The 14,712-nt window shown below is 37.6% G+C and overlaps 1 protein-coding gene across 1 annotated transcript; it reads right to left on the reverse strand.

Annotated features, from left to right (window-relative positions):
• Positions 1-317: 317 nt before the first annotated feature.
• On the reverse strand, positions 318-13,084 carry ube2na (ubiquitin-conjugating enzyme E2Na). Its single transcript, XM_061969916.1, has 4 exons — positions 12,953-13,084; positions 3,799-4,045; positions 2,845-2,985; positions 318-1,480 (listed from the first exon to the last, which is right to left on the reverse strand). Exons 1-4 carry the CDS (start codon positions 12,980-12,982, stop codon positions 1,443-1,445), a joined length of 456 nt encoding a protein of 151 aa, XP_061825900.1. The 5' UTR covers positions 12,983-13,084; the 3' UTR covers positions 318-1,442.
• Between the last annotated feature and the right edge of the window lie 1,628 nt (positions 13,085-14,712).

Raw genomic sequence — 14,712 nt, forward strand, 5'->3', positions numbered from 1 at the left:
TCAGTGCTATTTATGTTTGTATATATCGGATATATTTGAAGATTTTAGGGATCAAGTTTGTCTATGCAGTTAAAATCTGTTGTGAAGACCACAACTTTGATGTACCTTGTTTCCCACTGCATCTTTTACCAATGCATGTTGTAGGACACTAAGTATTATAGGACTAACACTTTGCAGTTATTTGTCAATGGTGAGAGAGTAGGAGTTTTTGCTCAACTGAAAAATCAGCTTGAGCTACATTTGTGACCAACAATCAGTAAGTACTATGATTCAATGTTTTCTTCCATTTAAATAGAAAAAAAATCAAACCCAAAAACTTGTTTATTAACTAATAGTTTTTATTTACAGAACTGAAATGGATGTAGATGACATTTTTCCATAACATTATAAGAACAGGAAAAACTTTCCCCCCTTAATGATCTGAAAGAATAATTTACAGTTCACTTGACTTAGTGGCCAAAGAACATTGACAGTCAGGTGTCAAATTGGGAGATTGATCATGCCACAACCCAGCATCGCTTCTTCTGCCCCAATTTTGACTGGTACTATCTAATACATGACAGCTCAAGTGGAACTCCTGCTTTGTAGTCTAAATACCACGGGGAGGAAAATCGTACGCCACCGAGTCTTGTAGCGTCATACTGACAATGCACAAGAAAAAAGGCTGAGTGGAGTTTAGTATGACAGTACTAAGAAAAATACAATACAGAGGCCTCGCTATTGAAAATGAAACAAAAAACTAAGTCAAGGTCCATTAGGCCCACCCTTACTCCCCTTTGTCACCGACAAACACACAGCACAGTCCTTGATAGCAGTGGTTAAAAAGTGATGGTGATGTGAAAGTAACAGGATCGCTTTCAGTCCGGTTACTTGTGGGTTAAATAGGGAGAGCTAGTTTGTGATTGTGCGTGTCCAGGTGACCGTCTACACTACAGGAGGTAACTATTAGTAGCTGTTAGCTGTGTTCAATTAGCACGAATAAAGGAACACAAAGTTAAAAGAAACATAAAAATATATCATACTGGCCACATTTAGCCCTCCTTTCCTCGAACCATTACTGGTATCCCCCCCACACTCCGACCCCAGAGGAAAAATAAGGGACTCAAGACCCACTCCACCCCCTTCAACTGGTTAATAAAGCAGCAGTTGGCAGACTACTGATGTACAAAAAAAGCTAGGTGAGCAAATCCAAAACCTCTGACTAAACAGTAGTGAGTTAATTAGGACATGGACCATTTTACTAGAATACTTTAAATTGACTAAGTGCCAGCAGGTTTTTTCCCTTTTCCTTATTATATTGTTTATCCATAACATACGTGTGTGAGTATTTAATTTGACCGTGTCCTTCAAATGCAAATAAAGGAGGTATTGGCAGAAAATGAGGATTTTGTGTTCACACTTGACTTCCATGTATGTCTTCACATGGCAGGCTGCTGGTCACTTCATTTGTTTCCTGCATAAAGTCTGGTCCATGACTTGGCTGAAGAAAAAAAGGGGGAAAACATCAAAAAAGTTACTAAGAACATTTCCAAATAGGCATTTAAAAAAAAAACTGAAACTGTGAACATTTACAACCTCAGACAAGGAAATGTGCATAGTAAACCAATTTACATTCCAGTACAGGTTTATTCTTGTTCTAAATAGGTTTTTCTACAAATAAAATTGAGTAAAAAATCACCCTCTGCCACTATGTGCAGAAGTGAGGTAAGCTACTTATGTGAGTTCAAATTTTCATTTTGACCAACAAAGCTAATAATATCTCAGTCATCTGCCATGTTTTGTTTGTTTATGTTTGACTGGAACATTTCCCAAGGGGTATAATTTGACTTCAGAGCAGTCTCGAAAAAGCATATTAATTAAACAACCTTAATCAGCACACCTATTCACATCATGACAAATTAAACACATTTTTAACTAACCTATTTTTTTCTTCATTGAGATAGGGAAAATTCCTTTGAATATTCTGCACTCCTGTAGCTATGCCAATGTTGTACTAGTGGTCTTGTACCACAATTTCAGTAGTCAATACCTGGGAATTGTTATGAATCTGAAACTTATTTGATACCACAGTAAAAAAATCAATAAAAATAATTGGGCCCGCGTACTTTTAAATTCACAACTTCACTGAAAATGGTTTCAAAGTGTCAAATATTTAAGATCCCTGTGCTTTAACATCTTTTTGCAGATAATTTAAATTGCCTGCCAAGAGGTAACGATACATTAAAAAAGAACAGCAGTAGTCTATATCCTCCAGGTACATTAAAACAAACAATACTCTGCTTATCAATATGCTCACGAATAACAAGTCATCTATTTTACATTAACAAAGATATTATTGAATATTGTTCTTATATTCTTTCAATATGGTGGCGATGAGGTCATCGTGTCATTTGTAGTAAAATAAGCTAACAAACAGGCTAAAACATATTTAAAGACAAATCTTTGTGTTTTCATTTGTTATTACGGTAGTGTCAACATTTCAGATTTTTTTCACAACGTTGTACCTTTTTTCTGTATTTTTCCAGTTATGTTTATTTAATATCAACATTCCATTCCAAAAAAAGAGCTGCGTTCCACAAATGGCACCTCAGGCCGCATTTTGAACACCACTGGTTTACTTATCTCACCAGGAAGTCAAAGTGTTGCCAAAAACCAGAAGAGTGTCTCCAAGCTGTGTTTTCTTAGCACTTACAGAAAGTGACAAAAGATTGGGTAGCAACTTAGGGTTAGTTAGGGTTGTCATGGACATTCTTACAATCTAATTTAAAGTTAGAAGTGAAGAGGGCATTAAGCAAGACCGAGATAGTGTGTAATTAATCCTCATTCGAACTGGACAGTTTTTACCTGTCTCTATAGCTTCAGCTTCATTGCTCTTCCACTTCTCTGCAACATCATTTGCTAAGGGATCGTCAGGGTTCGGTGCACTTAGTAATGCTTGGATTGACAGCAGCACTGTGCGAATCTGCAGAGCTGGTGACCATTTATCTGAAATGAGAGTGAAGAAGACACAACAGAGAAGACAAAGAAAATTAATATAGAGAGCAAGGTAAGGAAACGGACAATATGGTATAAGTTGAGAAAAAAAAACGGAGCAGGTGGATGGGTATGATTGGCACTGAGTGGGCAGATGTCCAAATTTTGACACCAGCAAAAGTTTACAGTATAGTTCCCCACCTATTTGCAGTTCGGAATTCAATCCCCTTCTTTCATCTGCATTAAATTGCAAATATTTATTTTTTTATGGCAACTTAAATAGAAAGTAGTTGTAGCTGCAGGGGGTTAAGTGCTGCATCTATGACTCCAGCAGAGGGCGTGGTCAAACACGTCAATTGGATCAACATTTTCCTGCAGTAAAATGCTTTGACAAGAGACTTGAGTACCTACATGCTTTGTACGTACAATACTATATAGTGTGTGCCAGTAATTGCTTTAATGTGTAAAACTGAATTAAAGATGTCCTTAACAACAGAGGCATATGGTAGGGTTTATAGTATTAGAAAAAGGGGACTTTTATTGTGGGAGTCAACTATTCAAGATTTTTCACCATCTACGAGAAAAGGATTCAAACGTCACCCGGGCAAACAGCAGGGATCTAATTTAATGCAAAAGGCATATTGGCAGATTATACTGAAATCTCTCCATTTCTCCACAGATAAGTGATCAGGGTTCTCTAAAGTAACACGCCTTGTTCCACAAGACCAGATTTTCTACAACTTGCAACAATGAGAGAAATACATTTCCATTAAAACCCCATAATAACCGCACAAAAGAGATAATTCATCATTTATTGTGACTTACCTTTCAGAATGTCTAGACATATTCTTCCCAGCTTGTCTACATTTGGATGGTATATTTTAGTCATGAAGCGAACTTTAGGGGCTGCCATCGGATATTCCTCCGGTAAAAAGAGTTCAAGTTTAAATGTACCCCCCTCAAAAGGTGAGTCCTGAGGCCCAGAAATGACCACATGAAAATAGCGGGCGTTGCTCTCATCAGGCTCCGCCTGGATACCTGGCACAGGCTCCGCAAACAAGCGCTGAGTTTCCTGGCAGATAAAAACAAAAGAAAGTACAATCACACATAAGGCGCTGAGGCTAAGATAGCACATACTAAGGCTGGGCGATTTGGCAAAAAAAAATTATCACCGTTAATTTTTTTCATATCATCCGATCTCAATTGTTTTAAATTAAAGCGGGTTGTCCCGTGCAGAAATATACCGAGTATTGCATGCCTAATGTTTACTATTGCAGTATCTTGTAATAGACATTTCCACCATGTTTGATTGAGGTAATTAATGCTAACAGCTGACAACTGTTATTTTGTTCATATCTATATTTGTGTTTACTCGAGGTGCAACAGTATAGGCCACTGTTTTGCTTCTTTTTCAGTACGTTTTGTGGGGGTAAAGAGAAGAACTTGTTTCCTCTCAAAGTTCTTTAGTTTTTTGCTTGTCATTACAAACATTTTGCCGTAAACAAAGTATAATTGGTGTAGTGAATATGATAAGATTTATTTCAGGTCCACATTTACTTAACACTTTCAAATAGTAAATTATTATTTGTATTCTTTAATTACTTGTATACATCAGCGCTTCTCACCAGTGCTTTGACCCACATTTTTCAAACTCAAATTCTGTATCTTATATTGAATGAAAATACATTAAAGTGCAGTTTGAATTTGAGGTACTGTAAAATAATGTGTACCACACATAAAACAAGTTTAATGATTATGTCAGGAACATTTTTTTTAGCACGTGTTTTATCAGAGTTAAATCTTTGCAGACACATAAAAAGTCTGATTAAAAAATATTTAGATATAAAAATGCCTGTAACACCTTAGTATGGGGAACATATTCTAAGTAACGACGACTTAATTAAGAGTTATTTGGACACCAGTAACAAAGTTACTCACTTTGTAAGTAACAAAGACTTAATTTAGAGTTATTTGGTTAAGTTTAGGGTTAGGGTTGTTGTATAATAAGGCCATGCAGAATAAGGCATTAGTAAGTACTTAATAATGACTAATTAAGAGCCAATGTGTTATTAATTTGCATGTTAATAAGAAACTAATTAATGGTGAATATGTTCCGCATACTAAAGTGTTACCAAAATGCCTTTTATGATTAAATTAGCGGGTATGTTGATTCTCCCAGTCGGGACCAATACAGTCACAGAGACGCTCTCTGAGTGCCTGCAAGTCCGCATTCGGGGCAGGATTTCTGGTGAGCTGCAGCAGATAGTGAAAGCAAAGTCGCTGCTCTTTTTAAATGTTGTGTTTCAACTTCTATGCTAGTGTTATTCATATTTATTTATTTTGTCCTTCTGGGCTGCACTTCCAGCTGTGTAAGGGGAAGAGGCACAACGCGATTAAACATTCAATTACGTTGCGACAAGACTGACTTTTGCGACGGTGGTACGGTAGGTCGCGCAAACGAACACACTTACACACAAACACACGCAAATGTACGCAAACGTACACAAACACTCACATTCACAGACACACACAGGATCGCAGTCAATAAAGGTGGATTGTTCTGTGCAGGATTATACCAACGTGTAATTATACCATGTGTAATGTTCTATTTTTTCAATAAAATATCAACATTATGGTGTTGCTTGCTTACGGGTACTTACTAGCGTCATTTATTGAACAGGCAACCTGCGGCCCACACGCATCTCTTATGACTGCCATCCCCTGGTCACACACATTACACAATGTACCAAATAAAATTGCTTCGAGGTCAGTAAGCCCAACCAGAATTTATATGTATATTAGGCGCATCGGGTTTTAAGGTGCACTGTCGATTTTTAATATTTAAGAAAACGAAAGGATTTTAAGTGCGCCTTATTGTCTGAAAAATACGGTAATTAGGAAGGCTTTTGCTTTGACGCAGAAAATGAAGAATAGCCAATAGATGGCCGACCCAACTGTCTAAGGGAGATAACTCTAAATTTGACAAATTAAAACTAAAGGGTTTGCAGTGGCTGTAGAAGTAGTACATGTCAATGTACACTCAGGTTCCAAAATTCTGTTTTAATGTTAACAAAATGTGACCATGACCGTTTATAGTAGGGATGTTTCGATCAAGGATTTATGCCGCCGATTCCGATCATCCATGAGCGAGATTGGCCTATACTGATCACACGTAACGACTATACATTTTTGGACTTTTCAAGTGTTATTAACAATTTAACAATATCAACACAATATTTAAACTAGTTACTTATTCCCTTTTGTTAGATACAATTGTTTGAGCAACACAAACTCAACAGTACATAATAACTACAAATAATCAGAAATTATTATTACTGTTTTGAATCCTTTGGTTTTTGCCCTCAAAGTCTTATTTTGTCCAGGGACCAATCTATTAAATTTGTACACATAAAGATAATGTTGAGAAAATAAATATATTGTTCTAATCACTCGAGTATAGATCATATACTGATACTACCCTTTGTGTCGACACCACTAATTTTTGGATGATATGTCCCCCTATTATGTGTCGGGTACTGACTGCGACAATGCTGACACACCAACAGTTGTGGTTATGTTATCCTCTCTAGAGTCTTATTAATTTACTTGTTAATTTCCTGTTAATAACTGCTTACTTTCTGTTGTATCGTGATTCTATTTACACCAACCAAGCACTTACTTTTTCTGTTGTTTCAAGCTAGCTTAGTGGATAGCTTAGCATAACATGTTTAGCCACGTCTTAATACTTGATAATGATATATAAGATATTACTTAAGATGTTAAGATTTGTAGTTCATTTACCGTAATGGAAGTGATTATTATTAACTTAGGAGAGCGGCTCTAGACTGTGTATGGAGATACACAATTTGCTGCGAGCTTGTCACCCGGTGAACTAAAAATAAATATATGTGCCAGAGGGGATATGCATTTATGATCGGCATTGAAAAGCAATAATCAGCAATGGTGATCACATACATTATCATGAAAATCGGCCAATACTGATCTGGGACCGATCTTTGGGCACATCCCTAGTTTATATGCGTTTTAATTAAATAGTATGTTGGGACGAGGCCTGATAACATTTTCCTGCAGTGAATGATGTAACTGTAACTTCTGAAGTCGAACTGTGTGAAATAGGGATGGAACGGTTAATGAAAAAAATCTGACGTTTGTTGTTCTGTCACGTTTTATCTTTTGTTGTGTGTTACTAATCAGTTCAGAGCGTATATGTGTGGTTCTGATCATACCCATGCGCATCGTAAGCAAAAGCTTTGTGGAGGCGTTCGTAATTTGACATGGTGATATCGCATTTATTTTTATATATGTACACATACATATGTATATATACATAAATATAAATACATATACATATAAATACATTAATATAAACATACATATATGCATATACACAATAACGCCTGTTTTGCACATTTTTTTGTGCCATGTTGGTCAGATACTTTGTCAGTCTTTGTTTATATTTGTTCATCAATAACTCTTTCTTCAGCAAATTTCCATGTTAATTAGAACTAATTGGAACTTTCAAATTTTTCCACTAATGGATTGCAACAAACACATGAAAAAACCCCAAAGACATTTTACAATAAGTTAAAAAAAATTGTTGTCAATGTTCAAAAATGTTTTAAAATCAAAATAAAGCATAATTAGTTGGATTTGTTTAAATCCTGTGCCGTTTGGGTATAGGGTTAAAAAACACCTTAATCACTACTGATTAAAATCATAAGCAATTGTAATGTTATTGAAAGACATAAGCCTTAAAATATTGCAACTTTTTTTAAATGCTGCCGTAAAATCAAGCATTTTCACAAAAAAAAGCTGTGAAATCTTAGGAGGACTGTCTGGTGCGGATAAAGCTTGTGCTTTACTTAATGTTGATGGTATAAAATGTGGTTATAAAAATAGTACACTTACATATTTTGTCTACACTAATTCAGTGGCCGGACAAAGCTTTACAAGCCATTTTAACGTTTTATTTTATAAGATATTTGTGTAAGAACCGCAACTGACAAATGGTAAGGGTGGATTATTTAGATACATACAATTCTGGGGTGTTAAAAAGAACAACTATGATCACCGAACCAAAAACTGTGACCAAAAAACCGTGGTAAGAGCCGAACCGTGGATTTTGTGATCCGTTGCACCACTGGAGTGAAATATAAGATCAGTAGAGCTGCGGCATGAACAATTTGGCCTCAAGGACATCACATAAAATCGTAAAAAGGAGAGCATATAAAATGAACATATTGCTATGAATGAGCTTTGACCTAAAGTAACCTCAAATGTCTTCCATGGGTCAAACTCAATGGTAGCCAAGCAGCCGAGAGATACTTTTTTTATGGCTTGGCTGTCTTTCTGACAAAAAATGAAGGGGCACCTGCCTCTGTGTGTAAGTGCTATGAATATCAAGTTGTTTGCGGTGCAGTATGTCACTGTCTTTTAGAGGTGACACTGAGCCTCCATGCCACAGAAGCCCATTACTTCCACAGGCCACACCCATTGGCCACTGCAGCAAGGATACTCTAAACTGACCTGTGTTTTTTGTGTGTGGTAAACACTTAGGTACAGTCAAGCTATTCAAAGACATTTGAATTGCAAAAAAACCTACCGTAATCCTGGAAAAAATGAGACAACTGTAGTACTAATAGAAAAATATTGTAATGCCTGCCAGTCTAGTGCCACTGACCTGATCTTCAGTCATAACATAAACATGTCTGGGAGCTTCACACTATGTCTACCTTTAAAAAAGCTACCTTACTTGTTTTTGACACGCTTCTCCTGAATGCAACTGGGAGTTAAATTCCTGAAATGTTTTAGATAACCCACAGACAAAACCATGCAGTGAAAACACAGACACAAGAGGGGCTCCCAGTCACAGTCACACGCTCCAAAAGCTCAAAGGCTCGGCCAGGCAAACTACTGTTCCCAACCCTCCCACCTTTTCCCACCAATACTAGTCTGTGGACGACTTAATCCCTCACCTGGCCAACATTATCTTTCTAATCATTTTAGAACTCTCTCATTAAAATCTCTATATGGCTGCTTTCGTTTGGCAGGTGGAAATTCTCAAAGAAACAGATAAGTGCAATCTTAGGGTAAAAAAGTGTTGTTGTTTTTTTATATTATTATTATAAACACAATCCATAGATTGACATTAGCAGTCAATCATGATTATTTCCGCATTTCTAGCAATCATGATTATTTCCGCATCTCCCAAAGAGCCAAAAATACAGTTGGACAACAACAAATATATTTGGGGCTAGCCGTTTAGTATAGTTGATAGATAATCTTTGGGTTTGGAATAAAATATATTGCATGAATTAACAAAGATGTTCCTTCGAAGGACCAGAGTACCAAACCACAAGAGGCAACGCAGCCTTGCATCATTAACAGATAAGTCAACATTCACCACAAGCTTGGGTACTAAACTACTTTAGCTAAACATTTTTTCGTTCTTCTAGCTTTTGTCCTTTCCCTAACGCTTATATTATATTTGGATTGTTGAAAACAGGCTGAAAAGGCTTTCTTTGTTAGAGGTTAACAATGATCTAAATTCAAACACAATCTCAAATAAGATCATTTACAAAAACAATACTTCAACAGCTTCTTCCATTTTTTAATGATTTAAAAAAAAAAAAAAAAAAAAAAAAACAAGTGTCAAGCGCTTTACTTCCCGTTTTTGTGAGGTCCCCTGGTTTTACTTCCTGTTGTCACTATTTCTCTGAGTGTAGATTGATCACTCTGTACTGAGAGCGCACAGCCGGTAAGTTCAACGTACACAACTGAATATCTTAGTTGCTCAGATAGCAATGTGTTTACATAAGTTTAGGTTCGGGTATGCTGTTTCTTAATGGGGTTAAGACATTAACGTCTATCTATGCTAGCGCTAGCTTGCATCTTGTGTAAATCAGCAGTGTCATAGTCTTTGTGTTGATCACAGCGCAGTTATCGATCATGGATTTACAATTGTAGTTTTAAAAGGTAACACTTACCATCAGGAGTTTTATCACGGTTTATCATTATACAGTACATTTTACGACAGGCCGTTAAAAGCAAGAGGAAGAAAAGATGCGGTCGAGTTTCTCACCCTTAAACCACCTACAGCACAGAACAGGTAATCTCACCTTAATGAAGCATTTCCATTTCAATCAGAGCTATTCTTTAATTTTATCGGCTTTATTGGTATTACGTCTTTTTCCTCATATCACCCTGAATTATTTGTCCGAATTTTATTATCCACATGTTTTATTGTCACAAATTCTGTTATACTTTTACTTTTATACTAACAAAGTAATTCAATTTTTGTCAATGGGGTGGAGAGAAGTGTTATTGCGTGTTTGGTGACTTTCAACAACAATTAGTGCAATCTTACCTAACATGTAATCTTTACTCGAAAAGTACATACAACTAGGCTGTAATTTGCTTCATTAAATTTTTGATTTGGAAAAGATTGGGAAATCAGTCTGACACATTGGTATTTAAAATAAAGATCTAACAGCTTTTGTCTTAGCATGTATTAAGAATGTAACAATGGCGACTTGTCCAGGTTGTAGTCTGCAGCTGGGATAGGCTCCAGCCCCCCCATCCCCGCTATCCTGAGAGGGACAAGCGATAGAGAATTGATCTGAAAATTTCATACCATGATTATCATAACCAAAATTATCACAGTTATTATCGCCGTATTATTGAATGTTCTCAAAAAGCACTTACAGTGGGGCAAAAAAGTATTTAGTCAGCCACCAATTGTGCAAGTTCTCCCACTGAAAATTATGACAGAGGTCTGTAATTTTCATCATAGGTACACTTCAACTGTGAGAGACAGAATGTGAAAAAAAAATCCAGGAATTCACATTGTAGGAATTTAAAAAAATGTATTTGTAAATTATGGTAGAAAATGCACTGTGTTGGTTTTGTTCTTTGAACAAGGTGATGTTCATGCACGGTTCATTTTGTGCACCAGTAAAAAAACATGGTGACACTTTAGTATGGGGAACATATTCACCATTAATTAGTTGCTTATTAACATGCAAATTAGTAACATATTGGCTCTTACCTAGTCATTAAGTACTCATTAATGCCTTATTCGGCATGGCCTTATTATAACCCTAACCCTCTAACCCTGACCCTAACCCTAACCAAATAACTCTAAATTAAGTCTTTATTACTTAGAATTAGGGCTGCAACTAACGATTAATTTGATAATCGATTAATCTGTCGATTAGTACTTCGATTAATAATCGGATAAAAGAGACAAACTACATTTCTATCCTTTCCAGTATTTTATTGAAAAAACCCAGCATACTGGCACCATACTTATTTTGATTATTGTTTCTCAGCTGTTTGTACATGTTGCAGTTTATAAATAAAGGTTTATAAAAAAAATAAAAAAATAAAAAAATAAAAAAAATTGCCTCTGCTCATGCGCATAGCTTAGATCCAACGAATCGATGACTAAATTAATCGCCAACTATTTTTATAATCAATTTTAATCGATTAGTTGTTGCAGCCCTACTTAGAATATGTTCCCCTAGTGTCCAAATAACTCTAAATTAAGTTTTTGTTACTTAGAATATGTTCCCCTAGTGTCCAAATAACTCTAAATTAAGTCTTTGTTACTTAGAATATGTTCCCCTAGTGTCCAAATAACTCTAAATTAAGTCTTTGTTACTTAGAATATGTTCCCCTAGTGTCCAAATAACTGTAAATTAAGTCTTTGTTACTTAAAATATGTCCCCTATACAAAAGTGTTACCAAAAACATATAACTGTCTTGAATTTGAAACATTTTTTTTTTAAATTTTTCACTAAAGAAGGGTTCGGTGAATGCGCATATGATACTAGTGGGGTTCAGTACCTCCAACAAGGTTAAGAACCACTGGGTTAGAGTGTCCGTGGGTTCAAACCCCAGCCGAGTCATACCAAAGACTATAAAAAGGGGACCAATTACCTCCTTGCTTGGCACTCAGCATTAAGGGTCGGAATTAATTGATTGATTGATTTAAACTTTTATTAGTAGATTGCACAGTACAGTACATATTCCGTACAATTGACCACTAAATAGTAACACCCGAATAAGTTTTTCAACTTGTTTAAGTCGGGGTCCACGTAAATCAATTCAAAGTAGGAATTGGTCGTTAAATCACCAAAATGATTCCCGGGCGGGGCCACCGCTGCTGCTCACTGCTCCCCTCACCTCCCAGGGGGTGAACAAGGGGATGGGTCACATGCAGAGGATAATTTCACCACACCTAGTGTGTGTGTGTGTGTGTGAGACTATCAGTGGTACTTGTAGCCAACCTTTCCATGCTCGTAGTGCTCGGTTCAAAGAGGCCTTGCGGAATGCAGACGCTAACGCTTCCTTAACCTTTTATTTATCACGTTTCATTGATTTCCTTTAATATAACATTGGTATTTTTACATTCTGCCGCAAAGCTTACGCCCATCTCCTTATCGGGCAGAATTACGTTGAATTGCAACCTTAAAATGCAGCAAAAGGCCACGAGCTAAAAATAAACCAAACAAAATATAGCCAACTTGTAAAGATTTATTTGATCAGATTAGGGAAATGTGTTGTATTAAAAGGGAAACATTTAGGTTAGCGCGTTTTGTTTCTTTGAATTACACGCTGAAGTACATCATGGTTAGCATAGTTAGCATGGTTAGCTAGAAAGCCAGTCAGACACTACCGCAAAATAACAGCTTTAAACGAGAAGCAGTTATGTGCGTTATTCAACAAATCCACCCGGAATAAAACGCAGTTTTAACAACGTTGCTGATGTTTGGAACCACAATTTTATCGTGAATGTTCACATTAAACGGAAGTGACTTTGGAAAACTAACAGCGTCGTGGTGGATGCTAACGTTAGCCCAAATAGGCAATCGTGAAGATAATTTAGAAGTTTGGGCCTAAAGATGTCGCTTGAAATCTACGAGACAAAAGTCGTGTTTGAGTGCGAAATTATTACCTTTATAATCCTGCGGGGCAGTCCTGCCATCTTGTCGCAAATACGAGCTCAGTGCTTCCTCTCTGGATGACAGCACACGCGCACGCACACCTACGGCTTCCGGGTTGTTTGCGTCATGACATCAACAAGCAGATGAAAGCCTTTGCAACAAACCATCCGCTTTGTCTTTAGATGTTAACCAAAACAATATGTAAAACTATTGACAATATAGTTGTGGACTTTATTTGGAAAAACAAAATTTATTATATTAAGAAATGTGTTATAATGAACAATTACAATCTCTCTAAACCCTAAACTAACACCCTCCCCGGATTGTTAATAATCAAATGTAAATAATTAAAGGTAGATACTTTTTCTTATGCCTTCTGATCTCTCTCTCTCTCTCTCTCTCTCTCTCTCTCTCTCTCTCTCTCTCTCTCTCTCTCTCTCTCTCTCTCTCTCTCTCTCCCTCTCTCTGTCCACTACTTGCTGTACATATCCCACCCACCAAGTCAGACCTACACTGTTTCAATATCCATTACTCTGTTCTCAATTGTTGATGACTGACGATAACAACCAAACCTAACCCCCCCACCCCCCTCCACACCCCAGATTATAAATAATGTAAATAATTCAATGTATATACCCTGATGATTATCTTGTGTGATGACTGTATTATGATGATAGTATATATCTGATAGTATATATCTGCTATATATCTGCTCCCCCCTATCCCTTGTGGAGGGGGAGACACACAGGTCCGGTGGCCATGGATGAAGTGCTGGCTGTCCAGAGTCGGGACCCGGGGTGGACCGCTCGCCTGTGCATCGGTTGGGAACATCTCTGCGCTGCTGACCCGTCTCCGCTCGGGATGGTTTCCTACTGTCCCCACTATGGACTGGACTCTTACTATTATGTTGGATCCACTATGGACTGGACTCTCACAATATTATGTCAGACCCACTCGACATCCATTGCATTCGGTCTCCCCTAGAGAGGGGGGGGGGTTATCCACATATGCGGTCCTCTCCAAGGTTTCTCATAGTCATTCACATCGACGTCCCACTGGGGTGAGATTTTCCTTGCCCTTATGTGGGCTCTGTACCGAGGATGTCGTTGTGGCTTGTGCAGCCCTTTGAGACACTTGTGATTTAGGGCTATACAAATAAACATTGATTGATTGATTGATTGATTGATTGATTGATTGATAGTATATATCTGGATCATGAATCAATTTAAGTGGACCCCAACTTAAACAAGTTGAAAAACTTATTCGGGTGTTACCATTTAGTGGTCAATTGTACGGAATATCAGAATCATCACTTCACTGTGCAACCTACTAATAAAAGTCTCAATCAATCAATCAATCAATCTCTCTATGTCCACTACTTGCTGTACATATCCTACCAAGTCAGTACTACACTGTTTCAATGTCCATTTCTCTGATGATGCAATTGCTGATGCTGATTGTTGATCACTGAAGTGTTGATACCAACCAAACCTCCCCCCCTTCCCCCCTCCATATCCCATACCTCGGATCCATCCATCCATCCATCCATCCATCTTCTTCCGCTTATCCGAGGTCAGGTCGCGGGGGCAGCAGCCTAAGCAGGGAAGCCCAGACTTTCCTCTCCCCAGCCACTTCGTCCAGCTCTTTCCGGGGGATCCCGAGGCGTTCCCAGGCCAGCCGGCAGACATAGTCTTCCCAACGTGTCCTGGGTCTTCCCCGTGGCCTCCTACCGGTCGGACGTGCCCTAAACACCTCCCTAGGGAGGCGATTG

This window comes from Nerophis lumbriciformis, linkage group LG10 (assembly GCF_033978685.3).
Source record: "Nerophis lumbriciformis linkage group LG10, RoL_Nlum_v2.1, whole genome shotgun sequence".
Classification (NCBI taxonomy): Eukaryota; Metazoa; Chordata; class Actinopteri; order Syngnathiformes; family Syngnathidae; genus Nerophis; species Nerophis lumbriciformis.